A 23966-nucleotide genomic window follows, 5' to 3' on the forward strand; every position below is an offset into this window, starting at 1 on the left:
CGAAAATTCCTTCAGGTTTTTGCCCAAACCCTGCCAAAACTCTCATGTCACTGGTTGTTGTATGTTTCTGCCTTTGAAACGTTTCATCTAAAATGTTTAGATGGTATAATCAAGATGTGCCTTCCTCGCTTCCTTTTAGGAGGACCGACATCTTCTTGAGTCCGCCCCGACCGTGCTCATCTGGGGAACTTGGAGATGGAGACAACCCATATACGCGATGCATTTGAAGCTTTTGGCATACACCGCTAACTTATCACATTGAATCGATCCCAATTTCACACAAGAATTAGGAAAGTATGTAGTATTGATACATATAGCATCTATGGCAGTGAGTAGAAACAACCATGCCAGCCTCATCGACGTATCAAGCGTCTACACCACTCTATGGAAGTTTCCGCAATCCCTATTGCCCAGTTCCACATAACATCAAGAATAGCTTCCAGTTCACCTACATCCCATTGCAGATCTCCAATAGGCTGCTCCGTCGCGTTGAACCGCAGGACATCTTTGACGGTCACCAGGCCTTTCAACGACCCGTGTTCCTCGACAAGTATCACCCGGGGACTGTCCCAATAAAACGTAAGGACAGTGCATTACGTGTATAGGTCAAGTGGGACGTACCCCATTCTCTTGAATAGTTGCGTTACTATCTCCAGTGGTAGCCGTGGAGATACGGTAAGAGGTGTCTTGAGGACAGGTCAAAGAATGTCAAAGAGTTAGCGCGAAGTACAGTACCTGGTTCACCCAAGGCCAGAGTTTAAGCACGTCGATCGTTGCAGTCGTCTCTATAAGTTCCGTTGCCTCCTCTTCCTCTACACCAAGAGCTGATCCAGAAGTCATGTCTGATAAGACAAAATCCTCTTGGTCGGACGCTTCTCTAGTAAACGCACAGGGCGTGCTCGGGGATATGCCGCCCACATTTTGGGCCTTGTCTATGCTTTGTTATGCCACATGGAAGCCAAACGCTAGCGGACACATACCTAGTACGTAGCGCAATTCGGTTCTGCCCATGTACCCAACAAGCGTTCGAGATGATTCTGAAACAACTATGGGAAAACCTTTCACATTGGTAGACCCTAACAATCGCTCTAGAGCACTGATCAATAATATTCCCCAGCCAATGGCGATCCGTCAACGCTTACCAACGTCGGAGACAAGCATTCCAGATGCAAACAGAATATCCAAATCCTTCTTCATGACCTCCGAAACTTCATGAACATGAGAATGTTATGAATGTAGGTAACAAGCGGAGAACTAACCTGAGACATTAAACCCGTGGTCCTCCTTCTCAAGGATCGGATAGCCATTGAATCGAATCGTCTCTTCTGCAATGCCACTAGTCCCAAGGAAGTCACCGACAGCCTTCGTTACCAGGATAACAATCTGAAGAGAATCGGTATGAAGGACTTGAATTTCGTGGGAACCAACTTGATCAGTCGTAAAATTGGACAATCAGGCTCACCATGGTCGGTAAGATATACGTCAATGCTCCCGTGAGCTCGAACATGATGACCACAACAGTCACAGTTATCCTCATGACTCCGCTAAGGGCTGCCGCGGCACCAAGAAAGGCGTAAGTCCCCGGTGTGATGCACGGTACATTCGGGTCGCAAACCGCAAAGATCCCTGAGTGAGGATAAGCACTATAGAGAGTAATCGTAATTCTGTAATGAGAGCCAGTGATGTCCACCTACCGATACATCGCCTTTACCATGATGCCAACCATCCGCCCAAAAGTTGCTCCAACAGCCATTGAAGGTACGAAGATACCTGCAGGGACCTTCGCCCCGTAGGAAATGACGACAAAACCCATGCGTATGAAAGTAGCGAGAAGGAGAGAGTTTGCCATGGGCCACTGAACAGCCATTCTTGCAAGAAAAGGTGAGTAGATCGCATGACGGATCAACGGAGTACTCACTGGCATAAATTGTCGTGATCTCCGCCTCCTTCACACTCACGAAAGAGGATTGCCATCATTTCTGTCATGTCGATGCGCATGAAACGATTGAAGTAACCAACAGCCGCAGTTAAAGTCGCAAGGGTAACAGCTTCTGCAACGCCATGTTCTGCGAGATGTTTTCGGCGAAATGCAGCTACCTGCATGTTAAATTTGACTACAAACGCGCCGTAGAGCCCCTGGAACGACGATCCACATTGTCAACCAAGAGCGAAATTGGAGAGAAATAATTCTTACGCCAAAGATTCCAAGTATGATAAAAAAGATAATCTCAAAGAAATGCCAGTCACGGCTATAGGTCACTTGGAACAGCACGAGCTTTCCTGTTCTGAACGGATTCATGACCTAAAATGAGACTGTCAAAGTGGAAGGATGAGGTGAAGGAATGTACTGACGGATAACGTAAACGTCGCAACCAATGCGCACACGAAACTTCTCCACATAGTTTTGATGCGAAACATCTGGCTCATTTCCTGTGGGAACACGGGTTTCAAATCACAAAATACAGCAAATATGAGGATCTGTACCTCAATAGAAAACAAAACACCACCAATCGGTGACCCAAAAGCAACTGCCACTCCTGCCGCACTGGCAGCAGTAATGATTTCTCGCATTTTCCCTTGATTAATGAGAATGAAAATACATATTTAAAAAAAGCGTTGACCCAAACCTTGACTTCGAGAAAACCGCTGGAACCAACTTGCGACGATAGCTCCAATACAACACGCGACATGCACCGAAGGGCCTTCCTTACCGACGGACAACCCAGAAGCAATCACCAAAGGCTATTTCTGGTCGATGACATTGTTTACGGAAATTGTAAGACAACTCACAAGCGTAAGGCTCTTGATGAAGAAGGTTGCGTACCCGAGGAACCCTTGCATTATGAAGCCCGCGAGAATGCATTTGATTTCTGAGATGCCAGACCCAGCAGCATATTTCGCGATGCTACGAACAAGATGAGCTGCCACAAACGAGAACATAGCCTGCAAACAGACATGCAATTTATTATAGTCAAAACTATTGAGATAGAGAGGACTTACCGCGAAAATGACATATATCAGCCATCGTAGCGGAGTCGCCGTGCTCCACAGATGCCACGAGGAACAAAACTCCTCGTCACTTTCAACTTCCCAGCAGCAAAATTGTGAGTTTAACCACCACCCGTCCGTACAGTATCCCATTTTGAAATCCGAAAGCCATTCCGTGATGATTGAAATGAAAGCAGCATTCGCGCCAATGAAGATACCTGGCACGTCATCGGTCAAGGGAATATCACAATGCACATGATACTCACCAACTAAACTTATCACAAGCCAGGGTTCTCCAGCTCTCAGAAACCTCCAAAACTGAGCCCACACCCATGTAGGCGTAATTTCGCCGCGAGGACCGCGGTAGGCCACTTTTGCCGCCTTTGCATTGCGTATGCGTCTATTTCTTTCCACTACAGAGTCTTGAATCCAATCTGGCAGCGCGAACGTGTGATTCAGTCAACAGATGCGGTGAGTTCCAAACATATATATGTACCAATAGTCGTGAAATCTTCATAGCGCCTCTCCAGTTCTCAGCACAAGGTGGAGGCAGGTCAACTCGACGTCGATGACTCACCGAATCTGCTCTATCTCTTCCTCATAATCTCTGTTATCGAGCCTTCCATACTGCGCCCCAGTTCGCGTCATGAAAACCTGACAGGTCCTTGCGGGGGAAACTTCGGGTGTGAGTGGTAAAGTGGCGATTATGTCAGCACACCAGATGCAGGCGGACGGCCGGACGGGGTTAACCTCCGAAAATGTGCCGTAAGTGCTTGTATCGGGCAGTGTGCTTACCGGGACCGGGGTGGTCCTGTCCCCTGCAGGGCTGACGGGTGCTCCAAGGTCGATACCTGGGCAGAGCGTACGATCAAGGGGCATCTAGTTCGTCATGCCTTGGCAGACACAGACGAGGGCTATGAAAGTTACTACATTTCATGGCCCCCTGATACGTTACTACTCAGATGATCTACACCGATCTGCAAACAGTTTGCACTGATTTTTTAGCGTATTGGTAACTTGTGCCTCTTTTTTAGCCCTTCCCCTGGGCTGTGAATTGATGACGTTGGTGACTGACAATTGACCGCAAACCACCCAAGCTGCCACTTTGTGAAGGTAATTTTCGGTAGCGATAATAATTTTACTTACTGGGACCCGCTAAGTAATTGAGTTAATATTAAAATCATGACATATCAGTCAAGTACCACTCAGCCTCAGGCCTCAGTACTTGCATTTCGAGTCAAGCTACGGCCGTATGGACAAGTCACTATCCGCGGCCGTACCATGCAGCTGCAGGAGGCCATGAGTAATCAAGGAAATATTAGAAGCTTAGCAGCTGACTAATAGAGGCATGACTAAGCTCAGACTGTTTAGAACATCCTCCTCGAGCCTGAAGCTGCAGAAAAGCTTTGCCAAAAACCATGTCCACCACAAATGACGTCAAAGTCCCCTTCTTCAAGAAAGGCAAATCACGACCAACAACCTCCCGCAAAAGATCAGCCTCTCCGCCCCGTGTATCAGCGCCAGTACCATCTTCATCTTCATCCAAATCCGAGGTCGTTCTTCCCCCCCGCAAACCAACTGGCAACCTTCTGAGCGCCGGCACCAAACGTACGGCTGCACAACGAAGGGAAGATGAGATGGACGATCCAGACGCAGTGGAACGCGACGGTCCTGCTGTGAAATGGACCGCAGCCGGGTCGCACACCAACGCAGCACTTGAGATCCTAGCTGGCGACGAAGCTGCAGAGCTACTTGCCAAACGCCAAAAGAAGGAGAAAGCGGACAGAGGCGAAGAGGAAGAAGAAATACCCGACGACGGATTGTACAGAGGCCAAAAAGCTTATCGAAGCCACCTGAAGAAAAGCCAGGAAGTACCTAAAGCCATGCGTGTCGGTCCGCAGCGAGGTACTAGCACCATTCGTACAGTCACCATTGTCGATTATCAGCCCGATGTTTGCAAAGACTACAAAGGTTCGTACGTTTCTTCTCCGAGGGACACGGATGCTAAAACAAATTATCCGGATCAGAAACGGGGTACTGCGGCTTTGGTGACACTTGCAAATTCTTGCACGACCGTGGCACATGTATGTTTACATAGCATTTACTCTTAAAGCAACTGATGACATTCACTTTGGCCAGACCTTGCTGGTTGGCAATTGGATAAACTCGCCGAAACCCCGCGAAAACAAGTCGAGGATGTGTCAGACTCTGATTCAGACAATGAGGACATACCTTTTGCTTGTCTCATCTGCCGCAAACCTTATACAGATCCAGTGGCTACGCGGTGCGGGCATTATTACTGTTCGGCATGTGCAATCAAGCGCTATGCCAAAACTCCAAAATGCTTAGCATGCGGCGCCCCCACGGGGGGAATATTCAATCGTGCCGACAAAATCATTGACAAACTAAACAAGAAACGCGCAGAAAAAGACGATGATCACGTCGAAGATGACACCCCTGGGGTTGAAATTGAGGGCTTGGTTGATAACGGAAGCAGAGACAGTGACTCAGGTGATGATGATGATGATTGAGATCCACGTTATTGCATTGATTATCAATAAACGCATCAGCGCGTGACACGTTCTTTGTGAGCCTGTCACTAGATGTGTCATTCATATTTTCTCTTCCGCCAACGTGGGCTCGCTATCACCTGCGATTCGCTTCCTAGTAGGTGAGGTAAATGTCTCTTGCGTAGCTCGTCTACCAGAGTTTTCTGCTAAGCTATTTTGCTTGGCTGCCCAATCCCGAAGCATCCGAAGACGGCCATATCGCGTCGTAAGTACGAAGTGGGGAACTTGTGGCCATGGACCACGGTGCTGTTCTCGCCGACATACCACGAATACGCCACGTACGTCTGATGTCATTGCACTTATTTGTTCGTCTCAGGCCGTGAAAGCGGACCCAGGCCCACGCTACTGCGTTGATACCGCGAGACACTTTTTCCAAAAAAACTTGCATGGCATGCGAACGGCATACCATACCATGTCATTCTTTCTTACCCAGTTCTCCAAGCAGACTCGTGAATATTAATGTGCGCGGTCACACCACCCGAAGTCCTCGGAGTGTTCACTGATTTCAATCCGGTTGCAGACTCATCACATGCATGCATGCATGCAGTGCGATCGTTTCGGTCCCTTGATAGCCCTGTGAAAATCAAGATTCAATACCGTCCTATCACGATATCGATACGATAGGCACAGTCACTGCAAAGAGCTAGAGCTCCCTCGGCGCCTGCATGCGCAAAAATGGCAGCCTCTCTCCAAAAACTGGGTGAGATGACCAAGACTCACCATGCATGGCCGTGGCCCCCGCATCCACTGAGGCGGTCAATAAGGGAAAAAAGAGTAAAAACATACGTATGCGTACCTTAACATCAAGGTCACCGCCAGCACCTTTTGATCATGATCATGAACGGCTCCACATCACATCACTGATGCACGAGATGAAAAGCAGCGTGATCGATTGATCCACAAATGATCAGCAGCCTGCCTGAGACACTAGTCTTGTCAGAGCTACTTTAAGTTTGGGTATCACGGGTGTCAAGTACCTATCCCCCAAATAAGTACTTGGGCGGTCGGAGATACGACCCCATTAGAGATGCATCGTGACGTGCATGCTGCAGACTTTAGTCTTAGAATTCCAGGCCTACCCCACCTCGGACCTACATATATATCAATATCAGATATCGGTCATCCAACATCGCCGGGGACGGGGGTTTTATACATATAGTCAGGAATATCATGCTCTGATTAAGTACTAGGGGATCGACTTGAGAGTTCAAGTTATTTGTGTGAGGGAATACACTATTACTATCACTATGCGTCGCAGTCGTATATAGCAACTGCGTGCCAGTTACCGTAGGGCTACTGGAGGATCCTTCCGAGTCTAGTGCAGTAGTAGAAATACACATAAGTACAAGCACGCTCCAAGCACAATATTGAACTGGGGGAAAATTATATGACAGGATTGGGTAACGTAGGTAGCAGGGGGATATGGATGCTCAAGTGAGGAATTAGGACAATGCCCGGATGGTAAAGGTTGGATTGGTTGGTATGGAAGACAGAAAGGAAATAACCAAAAAAGTCTGTTTCCAGATCTATTTGTGCGACAGCATCTCGTCGCATCCATTATCGATGTGGCGTTTAAGTGAGTCCGCGCGACTGAAATCCTTCCCACAGTAACGACATCGATGTAGGACGGGGGTTGTTGCGTGCACGGTCTCATAATGTCTCCTTCTATCGTGCGAACGTGTAAACGACCTGTCACAAAGCTCACAGGGAAAGCGATCTCCAACAAGGGCCGGGTTACTGGAGGGGGATGTGTGTGCGGAACGTGAAGCAGCAGGGGGTGGGCTGCCTTGGGTGGTGTGCTGGGGATTGGGGGACATGTGATAGTAGGGTTCGATGGAGGGGCGGGAGCGCGGATTCGATGGTACAGTGTTGGAATACACTTGATACGTCTGTGATGGGGTCGGAATGAATTGTGAGTGGGCATGCTGGAGAGACTGGGGATCGATATGGGTATGAGAGTTTATCGCATATTGTGAACTTGGCCCAGACGAGTGATGGTGTGAGGGGTAGTAAGTATTTGGCTGGTTCGCCGGGGGAGGAGGGGCAGGAGGGGGAGGATAATACGACCTGCGGGGATCCATAGGTGGTGCCCCGTGCTGCGGGTAAAGATGGGCCTGTAATGGATTAGAGTGGTTCCCTGGTTCAAGAAAGTTAGTTGCTAATAAAAGCGGGATTGAATGGTAGTAATACCTATTATGCCATTGGGCATAGTGGTGTCAAGTGGGTAAGGCGATAATACCTGTGATTGTTGGGGATATGTAGAGGTGTGAGTGTTTGAGCTTGAAGAGGATTGTCGGGGATGGTGGGTAGAGACATGGGGTTGGCCGTTGTGGGAGTACGAGTTAGGGTACTGCATGGATGAGTAGTAAAAGACTTCCCAGCTCTTGAAGTTGTCGAGCCCTTATATACATTTTTGCAGTGAAAGAGTTCGGGTGTCGCCTGTCATATCAGGGTTGACAACGTACCTTAATGAATAGATCGGTTACTAAATCATTACTTTTGAGAGCGTAATTCCGGTATGAAAGAGTGACTCCGGCATTGAGAGATATTCGGTGGAAGATCAAGGACTGCACATGTGGGCGCAAAATGGACCAATCATGGTTGTCACTAGTTATTCATTATCCGGAAGGCTAAATTCCGTCAGTAAGAAGGTTCATGACCTCGGGAGCGGGTGGAGCAATCGAAGTAAGAATTGAAAAAAAAAAAAAAATTAGAACAGAGTCAATTGGACAGGACAGATACGGGGTCTTACCGAGGAAATGCTGTGTGGTGAGCTCAGAACGAGAACTCCTCCATTTGTGGTGTACGGGAGAAGATCGTTGAAGACAGATCACGAGGCTAGAGAGTTTGCGGAGTGTGAGTTCCTGGACAGTTGACTTTAGATCGAGTCGGATCTGCCCTGTTCTCGTAAGGCATATATATCAATGGCACCCCTTGTGCAGCAACTTGTCTTGGGCATGCTGCTTTCATCTAACGGTAAACGGAAAGATCCATTACATATGGTGACCCTTGCTATTCAATGTTTTGTCATTCTCCAAGGGGGAGGAGGAGCTCGAGGGTCGTCAGATAACCCATTGAAAAGAAGCGACGTACTTACACTAGACCCTGTCGGGACCTACTCGGTGGTCAAAATCACGGAAAATCCCAGATGAGCCTCGTGAAATAATTGCCCAATCAGAGAACGTTGGTCAGGATCTTGGATTGGTTAGCAGGATTACGCCTGGTCCATCCCGAACAATGTGGCCCGATTAACACTGTACGTTGACGAAACGCCGGGATAAGAGGTTGCGGATTTCCATGACATGGAAGATGAAACTCACGTCAGGTTCACTATAAAGGTTATGCGCACTCCACGTTCAACACCCGATTTAATCTTGAGCAGAAGAACGACAACGTCGACGACATTCAAAGAATCCACGTGTTCTTGTCCTCGGGAAGCGGTCTTCCTTTTCGGAACCGACGGTACAACTTGGAGGACACAACTGCTCATCGACCTCGACGTCTATCTCCTCGGATAGAATAAACATTGGTGAATCACCACACATTCTACACAATTTGACAGTAGAGGTACTAGTAAACCCCGCACCGTACAACCCCGGCAAGACACGACAAAGCCTCGAGGAGTGGTGTCAAGGGAATATGCCGTTTACTCAGTACTTTCCACCAATCACAGCGCTCATTTCAGGATCGCCCAAGCTTGAAATGTCAACGTAAAAATGGGTTTGTGGCTTGTGCAGGCACGATGAGAGAAAAGTTCCGTTCTTCCAGGACCACTCCCAAACTTAACCTTGCTCATAAATCCAGTACTGCTGACTGAAGTAACGCCGGTCGAGACTTCCTAAGAACGCCAAGATAGACGAAACTTTGCCTATGTTATGTGCGGGAGCAGATGAAGCGTATCCAAACATGGACAAATGCATGGCACGCATCTGTGGCTTGTGACTCTTTCAACAAACAGATTCCAAATCACAAGGAGCACGAGACCGCAGAATCATGGCCCCCTTCGATCTTGACGCGTGTATACAGCAACTCCTCCGCAAACAGCTCTTACACGAGGCCCTCTTACGCGAAATATGCGCAAAAACAAAAGAAGTTCTCATGCGGGAATCAAATGTCGTCCATGTCAGTGCACCAGTCACTGTCGTCGGTGACATACACGGGTGAGTACCCCGTACCTAAAATCACTGTATCCCATTTCACCATGGAACTCAAGTCAGTTCTACGACCTCATCGAAATATTCCGCATAGGTGGTTATGCGCCTCACACTAATTATCTTTTCCTTGGTCAGTTTCTCCAGTATCAATATTTCCCTTTCTCATAGTACCCCAGGCGATTACGTCGATCGCGGCCTCTTCAGCGTCGAAACCATATCACTCCTTACCTGCCTTAAGCTCCGCTACCCCGACAGAGTACAGTTAATCCGTGGCAACCATGAATCAAGGGCTGTAACACAAGTCAGCAACCAACTCATGATGTTTATGGCCATCCCTTATCGCTCAATGTTTAACTTAGACTTATGGGTTTTACACGGAGTGTGTGCGGAAATACGGCTCATCACATGTATGGACGTATTTCACCGACATGTTCGACTTCTTGACCCTGTCTGTGGTAATCGATGATCGCATATTTTGTGTTCATGGAGGTTCATCAGCCATTCTTCTTTCACACCATCACGATCTGATCCATCCCCCCTCCCAGGTCTTTCGCCATCTATCCACTCCGTAGATCAAATCAAAGTCGTAGATCGATTTCGAGGTATGTTATACCCCCGGTTATCATTCCTCCCCACCCTCATTTCCTTCAGAAATCCCACACGAGGGTCCAATGGCTGATTTGGTCTGGTCGGATCCTGATGCAGAGAAAGAAGACTTTGCAATATCCCCAAGGTCCGTGCCTACTCCAGCGTATCACCAGCGTCATTGACTAATGAGGCTTATCCTTGCACCGCCCGCCTTTTATCTCATCATGATCTCTCAATCTGGAACGGATCATGCATCCAGAGGGGCTGGCTACACATTTGGATCAGGCGTTGTACACAAGTTCTTGGAAACGAACAACATGTCGCATATCTTGCGCGCGCACCAACTATGCATGGAAGGCTATTCGTCACTATTTGATAAGCACCTTTCGACGGTTTGGTCGGCGCCTAACTATTGTTATCGGTGCGGCAATTCGGCGAGTATACTAGAGGTGGGTCCTGGAGAAAGCATGTATTTCAATGTGTTCGAAGCTGCACCGGAGAACGAACGCGACGGTCCGAGTCAACAGGCTCCCCAAAATATGGGTGGGAAGGTACGTCGCTATTCATAAGTTCATCTCTCGCGCCGTGTTGCTTTGAATAGACCAATTTGCTCACACGAACCACCTAGCTCCCCGAGTACTTCCTCTAGATTGCGTCAGATCTCTTGAACGTTCTTGATAGAAACAGTACTGCCGGCGGCGGTTGTGGCGCCGAACCTTTAGCAAGTAAATGTAAACCCTTTGTATCGTGCGGACCACACTGGTACTAGTACGACGATACTTTACTATACCCCACACGATGGTCCTGTACTAATCTTGCGGACATCCTGGCCTTTGCCAGAAATGTTCACGAAAGTAACCAGGACTGGGCTACACGCCGGAGAAGCGAACGTGTCATTCCGCCTAGTCGAGAATCACGATTGATTAATCAATAATGTTTACATGCAGACTAGGTGTGCAGATCACAAGGCAAGGTTATGGTTATGTAAACGCCTCGGCACTTCTTGGCTGCGTGGCTTCTCAGCACCGCCGAAATGATATACCGGTTCATCGATTTCATCATACAGGCCAAGTTATGCGTGGCAGGGTGCTGCCAGGTATTGATATTGGTATTGATACCGCCAGTATCCATCGTGCTGCTCTCCCGACTCTTTTCCGTGTGAGACAGGCTGCGATAAGCAGTAACAGTAAGACGATGCGTGTGCCCCGTCTTCTCCATCTTCGCCACAAGAGCACCGAGAGGGTCAAGAGTAGATCACGTTTCCGCCGGCGACCTTGATGCACCATGTGCGTGTGCGGTCTTGAACGGGAAGCGAGTGTAGGATAGCCGAAAAAAGGGTTGAGGGAGGATCGAGGTGGTATGAATACGGACGAAGGGTGCCGGAGTAAGGTTTCAGGAAGAGGAAGAGGAAGCTCAATGATGGGCGCCGGCATGCACCATTCACGTGAAGCGAGAGAAGCGTCATCCACATTCATATGGGCGTCCGAAATGAGTGGATCTTCAATGAGGTGGAGTGGCGAGAGTGCACCGCCATAGTCTGACAAATGTTGATATTAAATTAATGCCATGGCTGCTAAGTGGATAGGGTGGGTGGAGCAACGAGATTGGAAGACTGACTAGATGGGAGCGCTGAGGGAGAGCAATAGTGGAGAAGCTCCTCCCTGGATGGAAAGAAGACTCGGGCAGCTGCGGAATTAGGAAGTAGGCACCTGAGATGTGGTCAAGCAGTCCAAAAAAAAACGAAAACGTGCACGGAATAAACGCACTTTGCAACGGACCAGGTCATTGCGTACGTCCAAGAGTAATTGAGGAGGAATACTGAACATAAAACAAGGTTGAGTTTGATCGTCGCATATCATGATGCGTTGTTACCTGCACCAAGCATTCCAGGGTATCGGGGAACTACTTCTTTCATGAACCATGTTAAAATTTTAAGGTTCTGTCATGGAACTGAATAAAAGGTTTAGCTCTAATGGGCGTTGATAATGACATACAGCCGATTGGATTGATAGACCTTCAAGATCGACGAGGAAAACACATTGGAGGATTATTTCACGGTTTGCATTCTCATTATCAAGAGTGTGTGTATTGAGCGAGCGCAGATGAATGCGCAGGCGTTCGAGGGAGATCAACAACCTATCCATCATTGTTTGCTCGCAAGTCAGCAATTCTGACAACTGGAGAAACACGAGGGGACGGCCAAGTGGATCGCAGATCGGCGGTGGAAGGCAATGAAGCAGTGTAGAAGGGAGAGCGGAGAGTCGCAACGCGTTTAGACGCCAAATGAGTGTCGTGTGTATGGCCTCCAATGCAAATGAACGAATGAATCTGTGGTGCTATATGCCAAGGCTTTAGCGGAGACACTTGCTACTATGGCATTCTTACTCACCCGTAAGAAACGGAAAATGGTTGCTGCGGTTGACTATTGTCAACTTACGGTTTCGTGAATCTGATGCTGGATTATGTACCTGTATCCGAGATCCATTCTTTCGCCCATGTGTGGTCTGCGTCACTGAGTGCCAATTCTTGGGCCAGATGGGACAGGATCTCATCGTCCAAGGTTGATTGGAGAGCAGACACATCTGCAAGGTTTGCTTGGTACTGATCGATGAGCTTTTCGTGGTTGTCCTCCAGTACGGAGCGCGTGATACGATTGTTCATGGTGAAGTTGCACTGGGTGGCAACGCTGACTGCAGGTGGTGGTCAAGTGACTTGAGCATTATGTATTCATTATGTACGCATCGGGTACGATTTCAATGTTGCACTCAATCCTAAGTCTTCTTCACAGATTCTTCCAATTGGTTTATACTCTACGCTCTAGGTGCCTGCATACAGGGACTCCGAGCGCGATCTGAAAATATTGGGGTCTCAAAAGTCTTCAGTCTTGAAAAATAACATCTTTCAATGCGGGGAGTCTCGACTTCGACTCCAGCGTTCGAACTACTGGATATAAACGCGAATCTATCTCGTCTGCAACTTCTGCTTCCCATCGCCAGGTATCAATTTCTCCTATTGCGGGCCGGGGCAGCACAACTCAATCTTACCCCGCCAGTGTCACGAATACCAAGCATCAATTTGTCTCCTCGGTCTCATTTGTTGTTAGCACAATGGCAACAACAATAGGATGACCTGGAAAGGGATGCGCCTGAACGCATGCGCATGCTGGCAAACGCGTCACCAACTCGGCTCAAATTTCGCAGGTGCGTACTTTTGTTTGTTGTGCTAAACTCCGTCGGTGGAGTCTCTGGCTTCATGTTCCGCGTTGGTTCCGCGTTGTCAGGGAATCATAGATATACTTCCCGCACAAGCCTGACAACCTTCTGTTGCGTAGTATGAGCGCATGCTCCCAAAAACTGAACTTCCGGTGGGTCGCACCAAGTTTTCCGGTTCTTGTTTAGGATATATTTCAATCGATGTAGCAAATACTAAGGCCTGACTATGAACAGGACATCGTGACCGATCCAGGAGGCTATGGGCATCAGAGTCGAGATTTTGAAGAGTTGAAGATTTGATTAAGGACTAGACGGCGTCCAGCTAACGTTGCTCCAGGTTTGCTCCAGGGGTTGCGGGAGCCCTAAGGATGATAGTTTAGCCACTTCATATAGCCGCACGGTCTTTGTAAGCAATTGAATTGAATTAACGCTCAGGGTGTTACGGTACTCCTGAAGCTTCGAGGAATACTTATTTAATACTGTGCAAAGATCAGCATCCATATGATACAGGCTGGAACTTTAGCAGACCGTCATCAGTCAATTGCAAGGTGACAGAGGCCACATGTACAACTTGAAGGAGGTCACTGCAGAATACAAGCGGAATACTACTCCTCCTAAATTCTCGCCTCTGTCTCGGCTCAACACCATGATCATTGATCAAATCGCTACTAGTAATCTGCTCGCGTGCAGGGGCCGAGTACGCTGAAATAGGTGGCGACATGTCACACCCGCAGAAACATTTACCAGGCCTCAGTTAAATACCACCTGTACAATACAAATGTCGCGTCTCTCAGTCTCACCTCCTTCTCTTCCATTGCATTAATGGTATGTATCTTGCCACTATCTCTATAGTCTTCAAAAACTCACAGGAGTCACAAGAGCACCATGGACAACAGGACTCAAATAGCAACAGGTCCAAGTAAACGCATTGCAAATGTATGTTCTCAGTGGTCCGGCGGTCACAGGGCTGACTTTGCATTTTCAGGCTGGCAAGCTCTACCACGGACGACGAGCTACTCTTTCCTTGGACGTCGTCGTCGTGGGATGTGGGCTTGGTGGTCTCACTGCGGCATACTGCCTCGCCCAGGCTGGCCATAAAGTAACCATCCTCGAGGCCGCTTCCACAATTGGAGAGATTGGTGCCGGTATCCAGATGGGCCCAAATCTGACCCGCCTTCTTATCCGCTGGGGTCTGGGCAAGCGCCTCGAGGAAGTCGCTGTCAAGCCCGAAGGATTGGTCTTCAAGCGATGTGAGTCATTAAACCTATGTTCATATACACAACTCATCCCTCTCGCCTCGTAGGGTGCACCGGTGAGACTGTTGCATGGACAATGTGGGGAGACACTATGGAGGAGCAGTATGGGGCCCCTTACTATCACATCCACGTTGAGTTTGAGCTTCACTTGGTGTCTAGTACTGTGAAACTGATCAAGGTTGTATATGCAGCGTTCTGATTTTCATCGCATGGTGCTTGAACTGGCGGAGCCTCATTGTACCATTCGCACCAATTGCCGGGTTGTTTCCATGGACACGTCAAAACCTACCCTCACTCTCGAATCTGGCGAAGTCGTGCACGCTGATTTAGTCATCGGTGCTGACGGACTTAAAAGTGTTTTGCGCCAGTATGTCGTAGGTGGTCCAGATCGAGCGCGACCCACAGGGGACGCCGCGTACAGGGCCACTATCCCGACAGAAAAGCTTCTTCAAGACCCGGACCTCCGGCCCCTGGCTGAAAAACCTGAAATGGTCGGTTGGATAGGTCCACGACGCCATATCATGGGGTATAACATCGTACGGGGTTAATATTTTCCCGCACATCAGAGTCTTTCTCATTTCACCTGCGCAGCGCGGTAAAAAAGAGTATAATCTCGTGATGGCACATCCTGACGACGGCGGCGAGGAATCATGGACTGCCACGGGCAGCGCGGACAAAATGAGGGCTGAGTTTGCTGGTTGGGAACCTCGGTAAGTGTTTTTCACTTTCATTAACCGTGAACCACATCCTTACTCGTGAATTGAAATAGCATTCAGAAGCTCTTGGCCTTGATCCCCTCCACGCTGAAATGGAAACTAATGGACCGCGACCCCCTTGAAACTTGGATACACAAGGACGGGAAACTGGTTCTTTTGGGAGATTCTTGCCACCCCATGCTTGTAAGTCTCATTATCTCCGTTTAGTGCCATCTAACTCATTCGACTACTAAGCCATATCGTGCCCAAGGCTCCGCAATGGCTGTAAGTCGTTTCTTTTAAAGGATTCATGTGACCACAACCTACAACATGATATATTTTTCAGGTCGAAGATGCTGCTGTTTTGGGCAACCTTTTCTCTCACCTCGCGCACCGCTCTCAGATTGTTCCCCTGCTTTACGCATATCAATCCATCCGCTATGATCGCGCAACCGCCACGCAGCTCTCGTCTCGTTTGAATCAACACACATTCCATCTTCCCGATGGCCCGCAGCAGGAGGAACGAGACAGGGAAATGCGTACCGCGATGGAAGACGCTCTACGTGTGGCGCGTGGTGAGAGGAGTACGTTGGCCTTGGCAGGTAATGCGAACCAGTGGGCCGACAAGGCAAAGAACACAATTCAGTTTGGCTATGACGCTGACGAAGAAGCAGAGAAATGGTGGCACCACCATGGACATGCTCTTACGGGTCCTCGTGCCATGTTATGATTCTACTTGACACATTCTTTTTTTACTACTATAATTCTTTGGGTAGTTGAGTTGGAAACTCTACATCAGACGTTAATATAAAGACAGAGCTTAACATGGATGAGCTCGGAGGCCAGAGATAAGATCATCCATATGCGATACGGCGCAAGTACACGACCCTGCAGATGAACTATAGTAAAGTTTCCAATCAACGTGGACGCGACGCCAGCACAAGGTAGGCCAAAATTTACATGAGTGTGATGCATCCCCCAGTCACTTACGATTACACACCCATCCAGAAGTTATCATCGCAAATAAGTTCCCCGTTCCGCCGGAAGCAACTGACTCTAGACGCTGGAGCGGCATAACCGAGCATAACCGGTGGGCGTCAGAGCTGCCCCATCGAGCTGATAAAAGACTAGTGGGACGATCGATAATCGATGGGACACCAGCCCTTCTGCTAGCATCCGCCACCACAGAACCTGTTGGGATCAACAGCATTGGAAGGGAAGACGCATATATATAGAGTCGTTTTCACATCTCGACAGCGTGCTTGGACCCGTTGAAAGATGAACCTTACTAAAAGTATTTCTTTTGAACGTTATTTGCATATTTCTATAGGATGTTCTGATGCCAGGAGGAGCTTGTCATGCATCGTTTGTTGCCGCGTGCCCTCCAGGTTGCCAACTATAGGTTAGAATATTCGATTGATGGAATGTAGCGTTACATTATCATTTTGGCCAGCAGCTACAACACCGATGTGATAGGTAGAAGTGACTGTTGGAAGGGTTAGCGACATGATCGGTATACCAGTAGCGGCTAGTTGACAAAGCTACTCGGTAACCTCCATTTTTTTGCACTGCATGCTGATAACGACCAGGAGGTTGGTGCATAGAAGACGGGGACTTGGCGTGGGTCAGTCTATGCATAGGCCTTCGTAGGGTCAATGCCTGGCCTTTTTCGATTTCCCCCCATCCGTCATACCTCCGCTCACAACACGCCTCTTGCCTTTAGATCCGACACTTCCGCTGTCACTCAATGCCGCGTCCATGAGGCGCAGCGTTTCAAGCGCGCCGGTCAGAATTTGTTTCTCCCCAAGCCGTACTATAATAGCGTGTCTCGTGTTGAGCGTGAGCGATTCGGACACAAGGAGCTGTGCGTCAACCTAAAACGAGGAATAGTTTCCATGTCACCGATCCCCGAGTGGAACAATGATTGGATGAACATACGTCGAGATCTGGAGATTGGTAATTGCTCAGCCGTATCTCGAATATTCGTCGCAATATCTGGGAGACCTGGTGATCGAACTTGGCTTTTGGGGGACGCCCTTTCTCTCGTGTCTTTCCCCATTCGTCTTGGGAGAGAAGCAGAAGTCTGACCAATGATGTCAGCGCTGCAGGGAGAATTGGGTCCCTGTCGATGATGAAAACGCTAGATGTGGTACATGAGCATAAAAAGAAAGGAGCGAGTAAAGTACATACTCATCACCTCCTTCGTCAAGCCACCACTCGATCCGCTGGCGATGCGTCTCGCCATTAGGATTATCAGCACAAACGACATTAACAACAAGGTCTGCTCGTATCTCTGCGATGTCTTGTGGATTTCCAAGCGCACCCTTGAGATGGGGACACGGAAGAAGATCAACATGTCCGTAGCGCCTGAGGAGGTCTGAGTTGGGTAGGTCGCCATATGTATTGAACTTGAATGTACGTGAACCGGCAGAATCACTTAGTGAGGACTGACTTACTATTTGTTCCCCAGCTTTGATGGGCTTCGTGGTGACCATGTGAAGATGGTGCTCCTCGTAGAAAAGTTTAGCCTGTGAAGAGCTGCATGAACGCCATGCAAGTGCAAAGAAAGACTGGGACAGAGAGAGATTCCATGTCCACACGACTTACATTAACAGAGTTATATCGAGCATTCAGAAGGTCAGCCATAGGAACCATTGCAATCTCCTCCGGTATATCCTCTGTATCCTCATCATCACTGTCTCTATCACTGCTCTCTTCGTCAGCAGCTTCACCACCGTCGCCTGAATCGTCAACATCCATTGCGCTCCCAATGCTTGTGTTGGCCTGGGTGTCCTCGTTACTGTCTTCTAGAACTTGTTCGGCATCCTGCTCAACTTCGACTTCGCCTTCCCACCTCTCTACATTGAAGCTTCGAGACAGAATTCGGCTGCCTGTAATATGGTACCGATGGAGTGTGTACCATGTATCGATTTTATCGGAGGGAAACAGGTCCGGTCGAGTCTAAATTCGTCCAAGATGTGAGTCCAAGTGGGGAAAAGCGAAAAGATAGATTTACCTTAATCGCTGGGACTAGATTCTCGTGATAGTCGCGCTCAGCTTCACTCCGACCTATCTTGTCTAGATTTCATTAGGGTCAGCCAAGTGCGCCCCCTTCCATGTGACGAAAATTGTGTAGAAGCTATGAAAAAGTTGATAACAGACCTACCACAGCCGTCCCTTGGAGCTCTTGTAGATCTTCGTCACTCCAGAACATTGGGGTATCGAATTGCGTCGGGAGTGATGCTGTATATCGAATTGAGACTCGGAGACTGACGAGTGGTCGTGCAGAAAGACTCACTGAGGTAGGTGACCCACTTTCCTTGATTGCCTTGCGCTTCCTCCCACATCATACAAAGAATCAACCCAACCCAACCCTTGTGTAGTTTGTGCTTTCTCCATGCTTCAAAACCAAACGCAGAAGGAAGGGTCGAGGTCTGGGTGGAAAGTGTCAATGAGCGAGGAAGGGTGAAGATTGTGTGGTTTTCCTGAGGGAAATGTGAGGTGAGGAACGAATTGGATGGGAGGAGACGAACAGGTATATCCTGGAGTGCGATTGCACCACGTCCACTGCCAGGAAAATCGGTGATGCCCACCGATGAAGTGTCCAAGGCCCCACCATGGTGTTGAAACCAAGCAAGGAAATCGTCCATGATTCAAAGACTAGGAAATAAATGTGAAAGAGCTCCAAGCGATGTTATCAGTAAAGTTGCCGCAAAGATAGGTGAAGGTCTCGCGATGACTGAGACAACAAATTTGTTGAACAGAGTTTGAACATGAACCGTTTAGTACCACCGGTACAGAAGGAACGACTGTCTTGCTCTTCGTCAAAATCTTTCCACCGAATACTCTGTCGTCGTCGAACTAGCCCGTGCATGATATCGACACCAGCTGCGAGCTGCGCACATTTTTACATTGCTTACACCGCGGCCGGCAATGGGCCAGCAGCCCCGGCGCACCGACATGTACTTACTATATTTGGCCAGCTACGTATATGTCAGTCAGTCGCTGCGTATGGCTGCGGACTCGCATTAGACTCTCATCTACATAACTTAAGGGCTCGGTTCCATTGATTTAGATTGCTCGAACGTTCTTCCAACGATGACCCAGACCAACCAACCACATGGGAGCCAATATGATGGCTTGCCTCGAGGTGAGCAACTTTGGTCATATGTCTGCTTTCAATGCAAATACTTAGACTAACTGATACGCCAGATATAGCCAACCCAGCCTCATCATCACCGCCTTCTGAATCAGAGGACTCGCACCAGTTTCCTCCTTCACCACCTGGAATACACGATCACGAACAATCTCCCCCTCCTGCCTTTGCAGCATCTCCATCCCAGCCCCAATCACCACAACCTAGTGATATGATTACTCTTTCGCCCCAACCTCCTGCTATTACCCAGGCAGAGAACACTCCCGCCCTTCCGCAGCGTTCTCCTGATGATAATGTGGACCCACGCCTTACGATCCTGCGCGCCATGTTCCCCGATTTCGATGATTCTCTACTGTGTGTAGACAGTGCTTTGTAAAGTCATATGTGCTGAAATGCCGTGCAGATCATCTGTACTTCAGAGTGTCAATGGTGATCAGGATCTAGCAATTGACACACTGTTGGGGATGAGCGATCCCGATTATGTCTCGCAACCGCTGCCGGCCCCGGTGCAGCATGAGCCTACCCAGACTGACCTAGACGAGCAACTCGCCCGACGTCTCATGCTCGAGGAAGAGCAAGCTGCGCAAAATCAGTGGCGCCCTCCACAGCAGGACCAAGGGAACCAGTCTTATCAGTCGAGGCGGTCTACTAGTCGAGGCCGAGGTGGAGGTGGAGATGAAACCGGAAGGTATGACAACACGGTACAGGTGGTTGCGCCACCGCAACGAGACACTATGGCGGAGTTCCAAGATGGTTTTAACAAGATAGCGGAGAGTACGTGTTCTGATATTTCGTGTCAGGGGCAGTTATTGACTACGAAAAATCAGCTGGAAAGAAGACATTCTCTTCAATTGTTTCAAAGGTCAAAGCCAAGATGCAGGAATTCGATCAGGGTCAGGGCCAGGGTCAGGGACCATCCAGGTTTGCATCCCTTTTTTTTAGTCACCTCGAAGCTCCTTCATTAGATTCATCCTCTATATTGCCATTTTCTTCGACATTCTTTTCTTCAATTCGTTCGCCCCTGTTTACGCTAAAACATCTTCGTTACAGACGGGATACACAACCTACTTGGGGACAAACGTCCCAATCTTCGTGGAACGGTGGACAGCCCACATCATCCCAGCCCCAGTATCAGCCTCCATACCACGATCCCAATCCGCAACGCCATGAATCCTACTATGACCCTAATCCACCGGCCGAAAGTGGAATTCGTGGAAGCGGATGGCAATCTCCTCCCATTCCCAGCTCAAATCTAAGGGCGAACTCCAATCCTACTCTCGTCCCAAGCTCTACATACGCTCCCCCAAACTTCGCCACCAAGCCTATACCTAATCCTACGTCCTTTGCAGGCAATAGTTCAACCTATGCAGGATCATCGACGAATTCCCCGCCGACCACAGGTATGGGCACGTCCCCCCCGCCTGAACTTATTCAGCGGTCGGGCGACACACCAAGACCGCCATCGACAGGTGTAGGCACGCCAAGTGGGATCGATGCCAGTCAGTAATTCCCTCTCGCTGTCATGCGTCTCTAATCTCATTATGCCTTAGCTAAATTTGGACTTTTGCCTAAACGACCTGTATCACTTCTTCGGGAACAGGCTCCGCCTACTCACAGAGACGATAGTGATGATGAGTTGGAATACACGGAAAATCCGTTTGAGGACAGGAGGTGATCGGGATTCGGGTGGTTACTCTGGGGTAACTGCATATTGTTTATGACAGGTTTTACGAAGTGGGATAATCTGTGACTGTAACCGTGATGCATAGATGGACTATAAGTTATGGCATGTACTGTACCAGACAACAGCCGCGATGTTTCACGCAAAGAGATGTTTCATATAATAATCGGCATCTACTTCTTTGACTGTTTGTACAAAGTTCCTTTTGGATGATGGCTCGGGGGTCCCACTAGTATCTTTTATTTCTATGATATAGACAAAGGGCATCTGAGTGCAGCGGGGAAACAAAGGATGACGAAAAGCAAAGAATCCATACAACTACAATATCTCTAGCGTTCTAATGTCCATCATATCATCAACAGAAGTCGTGTCTTTAACCCGCGCCATAATATTATAATCCGATGCGATTCTCTTGTATTCCCCACCATGCTGCTTTGCTAATAAAAGTGCGCCAAAAGGCCGTCCAAGGCGAATGATCAACCTCAACTCTCGCGAATGAGACTCCGTATCAACCGATCCATCTAACGCAGACTCTGGCACGGACTCGGCCATACTCCGCGTATCGTCTGAAAAGCCAGGCAGATCGAGATCATGTCGATTCCACGGACGGATGAGCAAGAATGTCTGCCAGGTAGGCCTTGCTGGCGAGAATTGAATCAGCTTGTCTCCGGTGGTGATCAACACGTCTCGAAGCCCGTCTGCCTTGACATCATATGCAAAACACGTCTCCCGGTCCGAGTCTTCACCGCGCCTCCGTTTGACTTCTGTGACAGGAAAAGTGATGCAGGGTAGTTGCAGTCTGGAGCACGCAAAACGAGGAGCACTGAGGTTGTCAAGGTGGGCATATAGTGTCGAAGCTGACTCCTTGGCCACAACATTTCGCAGCTTGGACACACAAGTCTGCATCTCGTCTTCGGATAGAGACGGCAGCGTGAATGGCGGTGCGCTGTACGAGGCGATCTCAGCTGGCAGACAACTATTGAACTCGGATGATTTTCCGACCCAATCCAGGGCAGTAATGTCACCCGACCGAGCGACGATTTCTTGTAAGAGTCGCCCGAGCGCATTTTGTTTCGCCTCACCATAGATGACAGGTAGGTGGACGCCGAAAATACCAAACAATGAATATGCAATGTCTTCCTGTAATGTTGTGACACGTGTCGACGCCCATTGAAGTTTTTCTCGCGCGTATGTCATGCCCGGACGGAAGGCAACGAGGGCCTGTACGTTTATGCCTGTTGAATCCTCCAACTCCTGCATGATAGTGATAGACCCTTTGTGGTTGGGAGAGAGGTCGTTGAGGTAAGGGGTCCAATCTTTTTGATAGAAGAGAAGGATATTGGGAGCCAGGAACTCCTGAACAGTCCAACCTCGCGTGTTCCAAGCACTCTTTGCCAATGCGCCGGACTTCGATGAAGGCGGAACATCCGAGAGGTAGACAATCGTAAGAGCTGAGCGGCGATACCAGACAAACATGGAGTTGACTGATCGTTGGAGCTCAACATTGTTGCTCTGGTTGATGCAGCATGTATCGATCCACGCCCAGCGATACCCTGCCCCACGAACAACTTCGCAGAACTTCTGCAACTTGGCTGTAGCGCCAACTGGATCCATCGTGTACACGTTTTTGTCCTGAATGTCGTGCAGCAGCGGCTCTTTGCGTTCCCACCTATGCGATAGCATGGCCCAACTGAAGTACTTCACGACCGCTTCTGCAATGCGCTCGGTTTGGAGGGGCGCACGTGTCATCGATGAATATGAAATATCCTTGTACTCTATGCTTTCCATGAAGGCGCTTATTTGTGCCTCTCGATCGCACAAACGTCCAGTGGAGGTGTTGAGTAGACGAAGCGGCGCATTATCCAGTTGCGTATGAATGACATTTCGAATAGCGTCTTCTGCTTCAAATGGACTGACATACTGTTCACACAGCTCTGGATAAAGACTTAATTGTCTGAGTGGATACGAATGAGTGACTCGGGACTTACTTCGTATTTGCGGGTCGGGAGCACGATTCAAATTGGTGAGCATGATTTTGAAAGCCTCGATTGCTTCATCGTAGAGTTGAGCACCATGAAGTGCCGCATGCTTCAGTTCAAACCCACAATAAGAAGAAGGGTTGAGCGAAATGACCTATGCATTTATGCAATCAGCATAGTTAACAGAAAAAATGATGGATATTATCTGCACCTTGTCGGCATCAGCAAGAGCCTCCGCATAAAGGTTTCGTGCCAAATAGGCCTTACTGCGGTGCGCAAAAAGGGGGGTCGCAGAAGGGGTCCAGCCTGATCGCAGCCGAATACAGTTCAATAGCCATCTCGTGATTGCCCGCAGCAATGGCATCAGCTGCCTTTGCGACACATCGCACAGTACAGTCTTGCGTGAAGGCTCATCGACACCAGAATAAGTCTCGATGTTAAAATTGTCGGAGATGCCAACGCACTCACCAGTAGACCATTCAAGGCAGCTGCTCTTCGCATCCCCGTCAAGCATACGCATCATGTATTGATGGGATTCGACAGCTTCGATCACTCGATCGGCGCGGAGGGATGCTTCGCACCGTCTTTGGTTGACGGTTTGCCATAACGAATCTAAGTCCCAGCCGAAGAGCTGTGTAGAGCACATCATCAATCACAGGTTGCTGTCATAGTTATGCATGAATTGTT

The 23966-nt window shown here is 48.8% G+C and overlaps 9 protein-coding genes across 9 annotated transcripts; 5 read left to right on the forward strand and 4 right to left on the reverse strand.

Annotated features, from left to right (window-relative positions):
• Positions 1–276: 276 nt before the first annotated feature.
• On the reverse strand, positions 277–3764 carry DEU56DRAFT_843075 (chloride channel). The gene is made up of 18 exons (XM_041355063.1): positions 3566–3764; positions 3485–3510; positions 3255–3422; positions 3001–3206; positions 2791–2943; positions 2628–2742; positions 2485–2576; positions 2353–2430; positions 2195–2302; positions 1919–2136; positions 1695–1868; positions 1463–1643; positions 1260–1383; positions 1143–1208; positions 981–1088; positions 736–932; positions 622–686; positions 277–564 (listed from the first exon to the last, which is right to left on the reverse strand). Exons 1-18 carry the CDS (start codon positions 3634–3636, stop codon positions 354–356), a joined length of 2361 nt encoding a protein of 786 aa, XP_041201100.1. The 5' UTR covers positions 3637–3764; the 3' UTR covers positions 277–353.
• Positions 3765–4406: 642 nt separating this feature from the next.
• DEU56DRAFT_762094 (uncharacterized protein) lies at positions 4407–5519 on the forward strand (the record flags this gene model as incomplete). The annotated part of the gene is made up of 3 exons (XM_041350632.1): positions 4407–4959; positions 5016–5072; positions 5128–5519. The coding sequence occupies 3 exons, from the start codon at positions 4407–4409 to the stop codon at positions 5517–5519; spliced, it is 1002 nt and encodes a 333-aa protein (XP_041201101.1).
• Positions 5520–6991: 1472 nt separating this feature from the next.
• On the reverse strand, positions 6992–8398 carry DEU56DRAFT_204246 (uncharacterized protein). Its single transcript, XM_041345055.1, has 4 exons — positions 8311–8398; positions 8024–8218; positions 7749–7958; positions 6992–7695 (listed from the first exon to the last, which is right to left on the reverse strand). Exons 3-4 carry the CDS (start codon positions 7912–7914, stop codon positions 7085–7087), a joined length of 777 nt encoding a protein of 258 aa, XP_041201102.1. The 5' UTR covers positions 7915–7958; positions 8024–8218; positions 8311–8398; the 3' UTR covers positions 6992–7084.
• A 1153-nt stretch (positions 8399–9551) lies between these two features.
• Positions 9552–11154, forward strand: DEU56DRAFT_935259 (Metallo-dependent phosphatase-like protein; the record flags this gene model as incomplete). The annotated part of the gene is made up of 8 exons (XM_041358788.1): positions 9552–9718; positions 9772–9842; positions 9889–10013; positions 10072–10201; positions 10258–10314; positions 10364–10445; positions 10560–10851; positions 10929–11154. 8 exons carry the CDS (start codon positions 9552–9554, stop codon positions 10947–10949), a joined length of 945 nt encoding a protein of 314 aa, XP_041201103.1. The 3' UTR covers positions 10950–11154.
• Positions 11114–12961, reverse strand: DEU56DRAFT_935267 (CRAL-TRIO domain-containing protein; the record flags this gene model as incomplete). Its single annotated transcript, XM_041358789.1, has 7 exons — positions 11114–11837; positions 11918–12009; positions 12067–12118; positions 12173–12239; positions 12295–12636; positions 12690–12712; positions 12769–12961. 7 exons carry the CDS (start codon positions 12959–12961, stop codon positions 11359–11361), a joined length of 1248 nt encoding a protein of 415 aa, XP_041201104.1. The 3' UTR covers positions 11114–11358.
• Positions 12962–13063: 102 nt separating this feature from the next.
• DEU56DRAFT_843129 (uncharacterized protein) lies at positions 13064–13960 on the forward strand. Its single transcript, XM_041355064.1, has 2 exons — positions 13064–13620; positions 13676–13960. Exons 1-2 carry the CDS (start codon positions 13454–13456, stop codon positions 13734–13736), a joined length of 228 nt encoding a protein of 75 aa, XP_041201105.1. The 5' UTR covers positions 13064–13453; the 3' UTR covers positions 13737–13960.
• Positions 13961–13973: 13 nt separating this feature from the next.
• DEU56DRAFT_843133 (uncharacterized protein) lies at positions 13974–16355 on the forward strand. The gene is made up of 9 exons (XM_041355065.1): positions 13974–14337; positions 14392–14448; positions 14498–14762; positions 14816–14898; positions 14960–15304; positions 15360–15478; positions 15538–15667; positions 15719–15748; positions 15810–16355. Exons 1-9 carry the CDS (start codon positions 14335–14337, stop codon positions 16191–16193), a joined length of 1416 nt encoding a protein of 471 aa, XP_041201106.1. The 5' UTR covers positions 13974–14334; the 3' UTR covers positions 16194–16355.
• Positions 16356–16854: 499 nt separating this feature from the next.
• Positions 16855–19561, reverse strand: DEU56DRAFT_843138 (uncharacterized protein). The gene is made up of 10 exons (XM_041355066.1): positions 19539–19561; positions 18997–19456; positions 18762–18948; positions 18626–18706; positions 18480–18541; positions 18071–18424; positions 17920–17991; positions 17654–17871; positions 17402–17603; positions 16855–17337 (listed from the first exon to the last, which is right to left on the reverse strand). Exons 2-10 carry the CDS (start codon positions 19111–19113, stop codon positions 17116–17118), a joined length of 1515 nt encoding a protein of 504 aa, XP_041201107.1. The 5' UTR covers positions 19114–19456; positions 19539–19561; the 3' UTR covers positions 16855–17115.
• DEU56DRAFT_843146 (uncharacterized protein) lies at positions 19451–21471 on the forward strand. Its single transcript, XM_041355067.1, has 6 exons — positions 19451–19613; positions 19676–19973; positions 20023–20393; positions 20447–20540; positions 20670–21118; positions 21170–21471. The coding sequence occupies exons 1-6, from the start codon at positions 19562–19564 to the stop codon at positions 21292–21294; spliced, it is 1389 nt and encodes a 462-aa protein (XP_041201108.1). The 5' UTR covers positions 19451–19561; the 3' UTR covers positions 21295–21471.
• The last annotated feature ends 2495 nt before the right edge of the window (positions 21472–23966 follow it).

The sequence above is a fragment of the Suillus clintonianus genome (genome assembly GCF_016758775.1).
Source record: "Suillus clintonianus strain FC179 chromosome Unknown DEU56scaffold_188, whole genome shotgun sequence".
Lineage (NCBI taxonomy): Eukaryota > Fungi > Basidiomycota > Agaricomycetes > Boletales > Suillaceae > Suillus > Suillus clintonianus.

Bases quoted from the DNA above. Each gene is read 5' to 3' on its own strand.
- DEU56DRAFT_843075 (XM_041355063.1), bottom strand. From the start codon at position 3,636: ATGACGCGAACTGGGGCGCAGTATGGAAGGCTCGATAACAGAGATTAT. The intron at 2,431-2,484 runs GTACAGATCCTC...GTGTTCCCACAG, and splicing joins GTGTTTTGTTTTCTATTGAG to GAAATGAGCCAGATGTTTCG. The intron at 1,644-1,694 runs GTAGGTGGACAT...TACTCTCTATAG, and splicing joins ATGGTAAAGGCGATGTATCG to TGCTTATCCTCACTCAGGGA.
- DEU56DRAFT_204246 (XM_041345055.1), bottom strand. From the start codon at position 7,914: ATGCAGTACCCTAACTCGTACTCCCACAACGGCCAACCCCATGTCTCT. The intron at 7,696-7,748 runs GTATTACTACCA...TTCTTGAACCAG, and splicing joins TATGCCCAATGGCATAATAG to GGAACCACTCTAATCCATTA.
- DEU56DRAFT_843129 (XM_041355064.1), top strand. From the start codon at position 13,454: ATGCGCATGCTGGCAAACGCGTCACCAACTCGGCTCAAATTTCGCAGG. The intron at 13,621-13,675 runs CTGTTGCGTAGT...GGTGGGTCGCAC, and splicing joins CGCACAAGCCTGACAACCTT to CAAGTTTTCCGGTTCTTGTT.
- DEU56DRAFT_843133 (XM_041355065.1), top strand. The intron at 15,479-15,537 runs GTAAGTGTTTTT...GAATTGAAATAG, and splicing joins TTTGCTGGTTGGGAACCTCG to CATTCAGAAGCTCTTGGCCT. The intron at 15,668-15,718 runs GTAAGTCTCATT...TCGACTACTAAG, and splicing joins ATTCTTGCCACCCCATGCTT to CCATATCGTGCCCAAGGCTC.
- DEU56DRAFT_843138 (XM_041355066.1), bottom strand. From the start codon at position 19,113: ATGGACGATTTCCTTGCTTGGTTTCAACACCATGGTGGGGCCTTGGAC. The intron at 18,425-18,479 runs GTAAATCTATCT...GGACGAATTTAG, and splicing joins ATCTAGTCCCAGCGATTAAG to ACTCGACCGGACCTGTTTCC. The intron at 17,338-17,401 runs GTATGTTCATCC...TCCTCGTTTTAG, and splicing joins ACCAATCTCCAGATCTCGAC to GTTGACGCACAGCTCCTTGT.
- DEU56DRAFT_843146 (XM_041355067.1), top strand. From the start codon at position 19,562: ATGACCCAGACCAACCAACCACATGGGAGCCAATATGATGGCTTGCCT. The intron at 20,394-20,446 runs GTACGTGTTCTG...ACGAAAAATCAG, and splicing joins TTTTAACAAGATAGCGGAGA to CTGGAAAGAAGACATTCTCT. The intron at 21,119-21,169 runs GTCAGTAATTCC...ATTATGCCTTAG, and splicing joins GCCAAGTGGGATCGATGCCA to CTAAATTTGGACTTTTGCCT.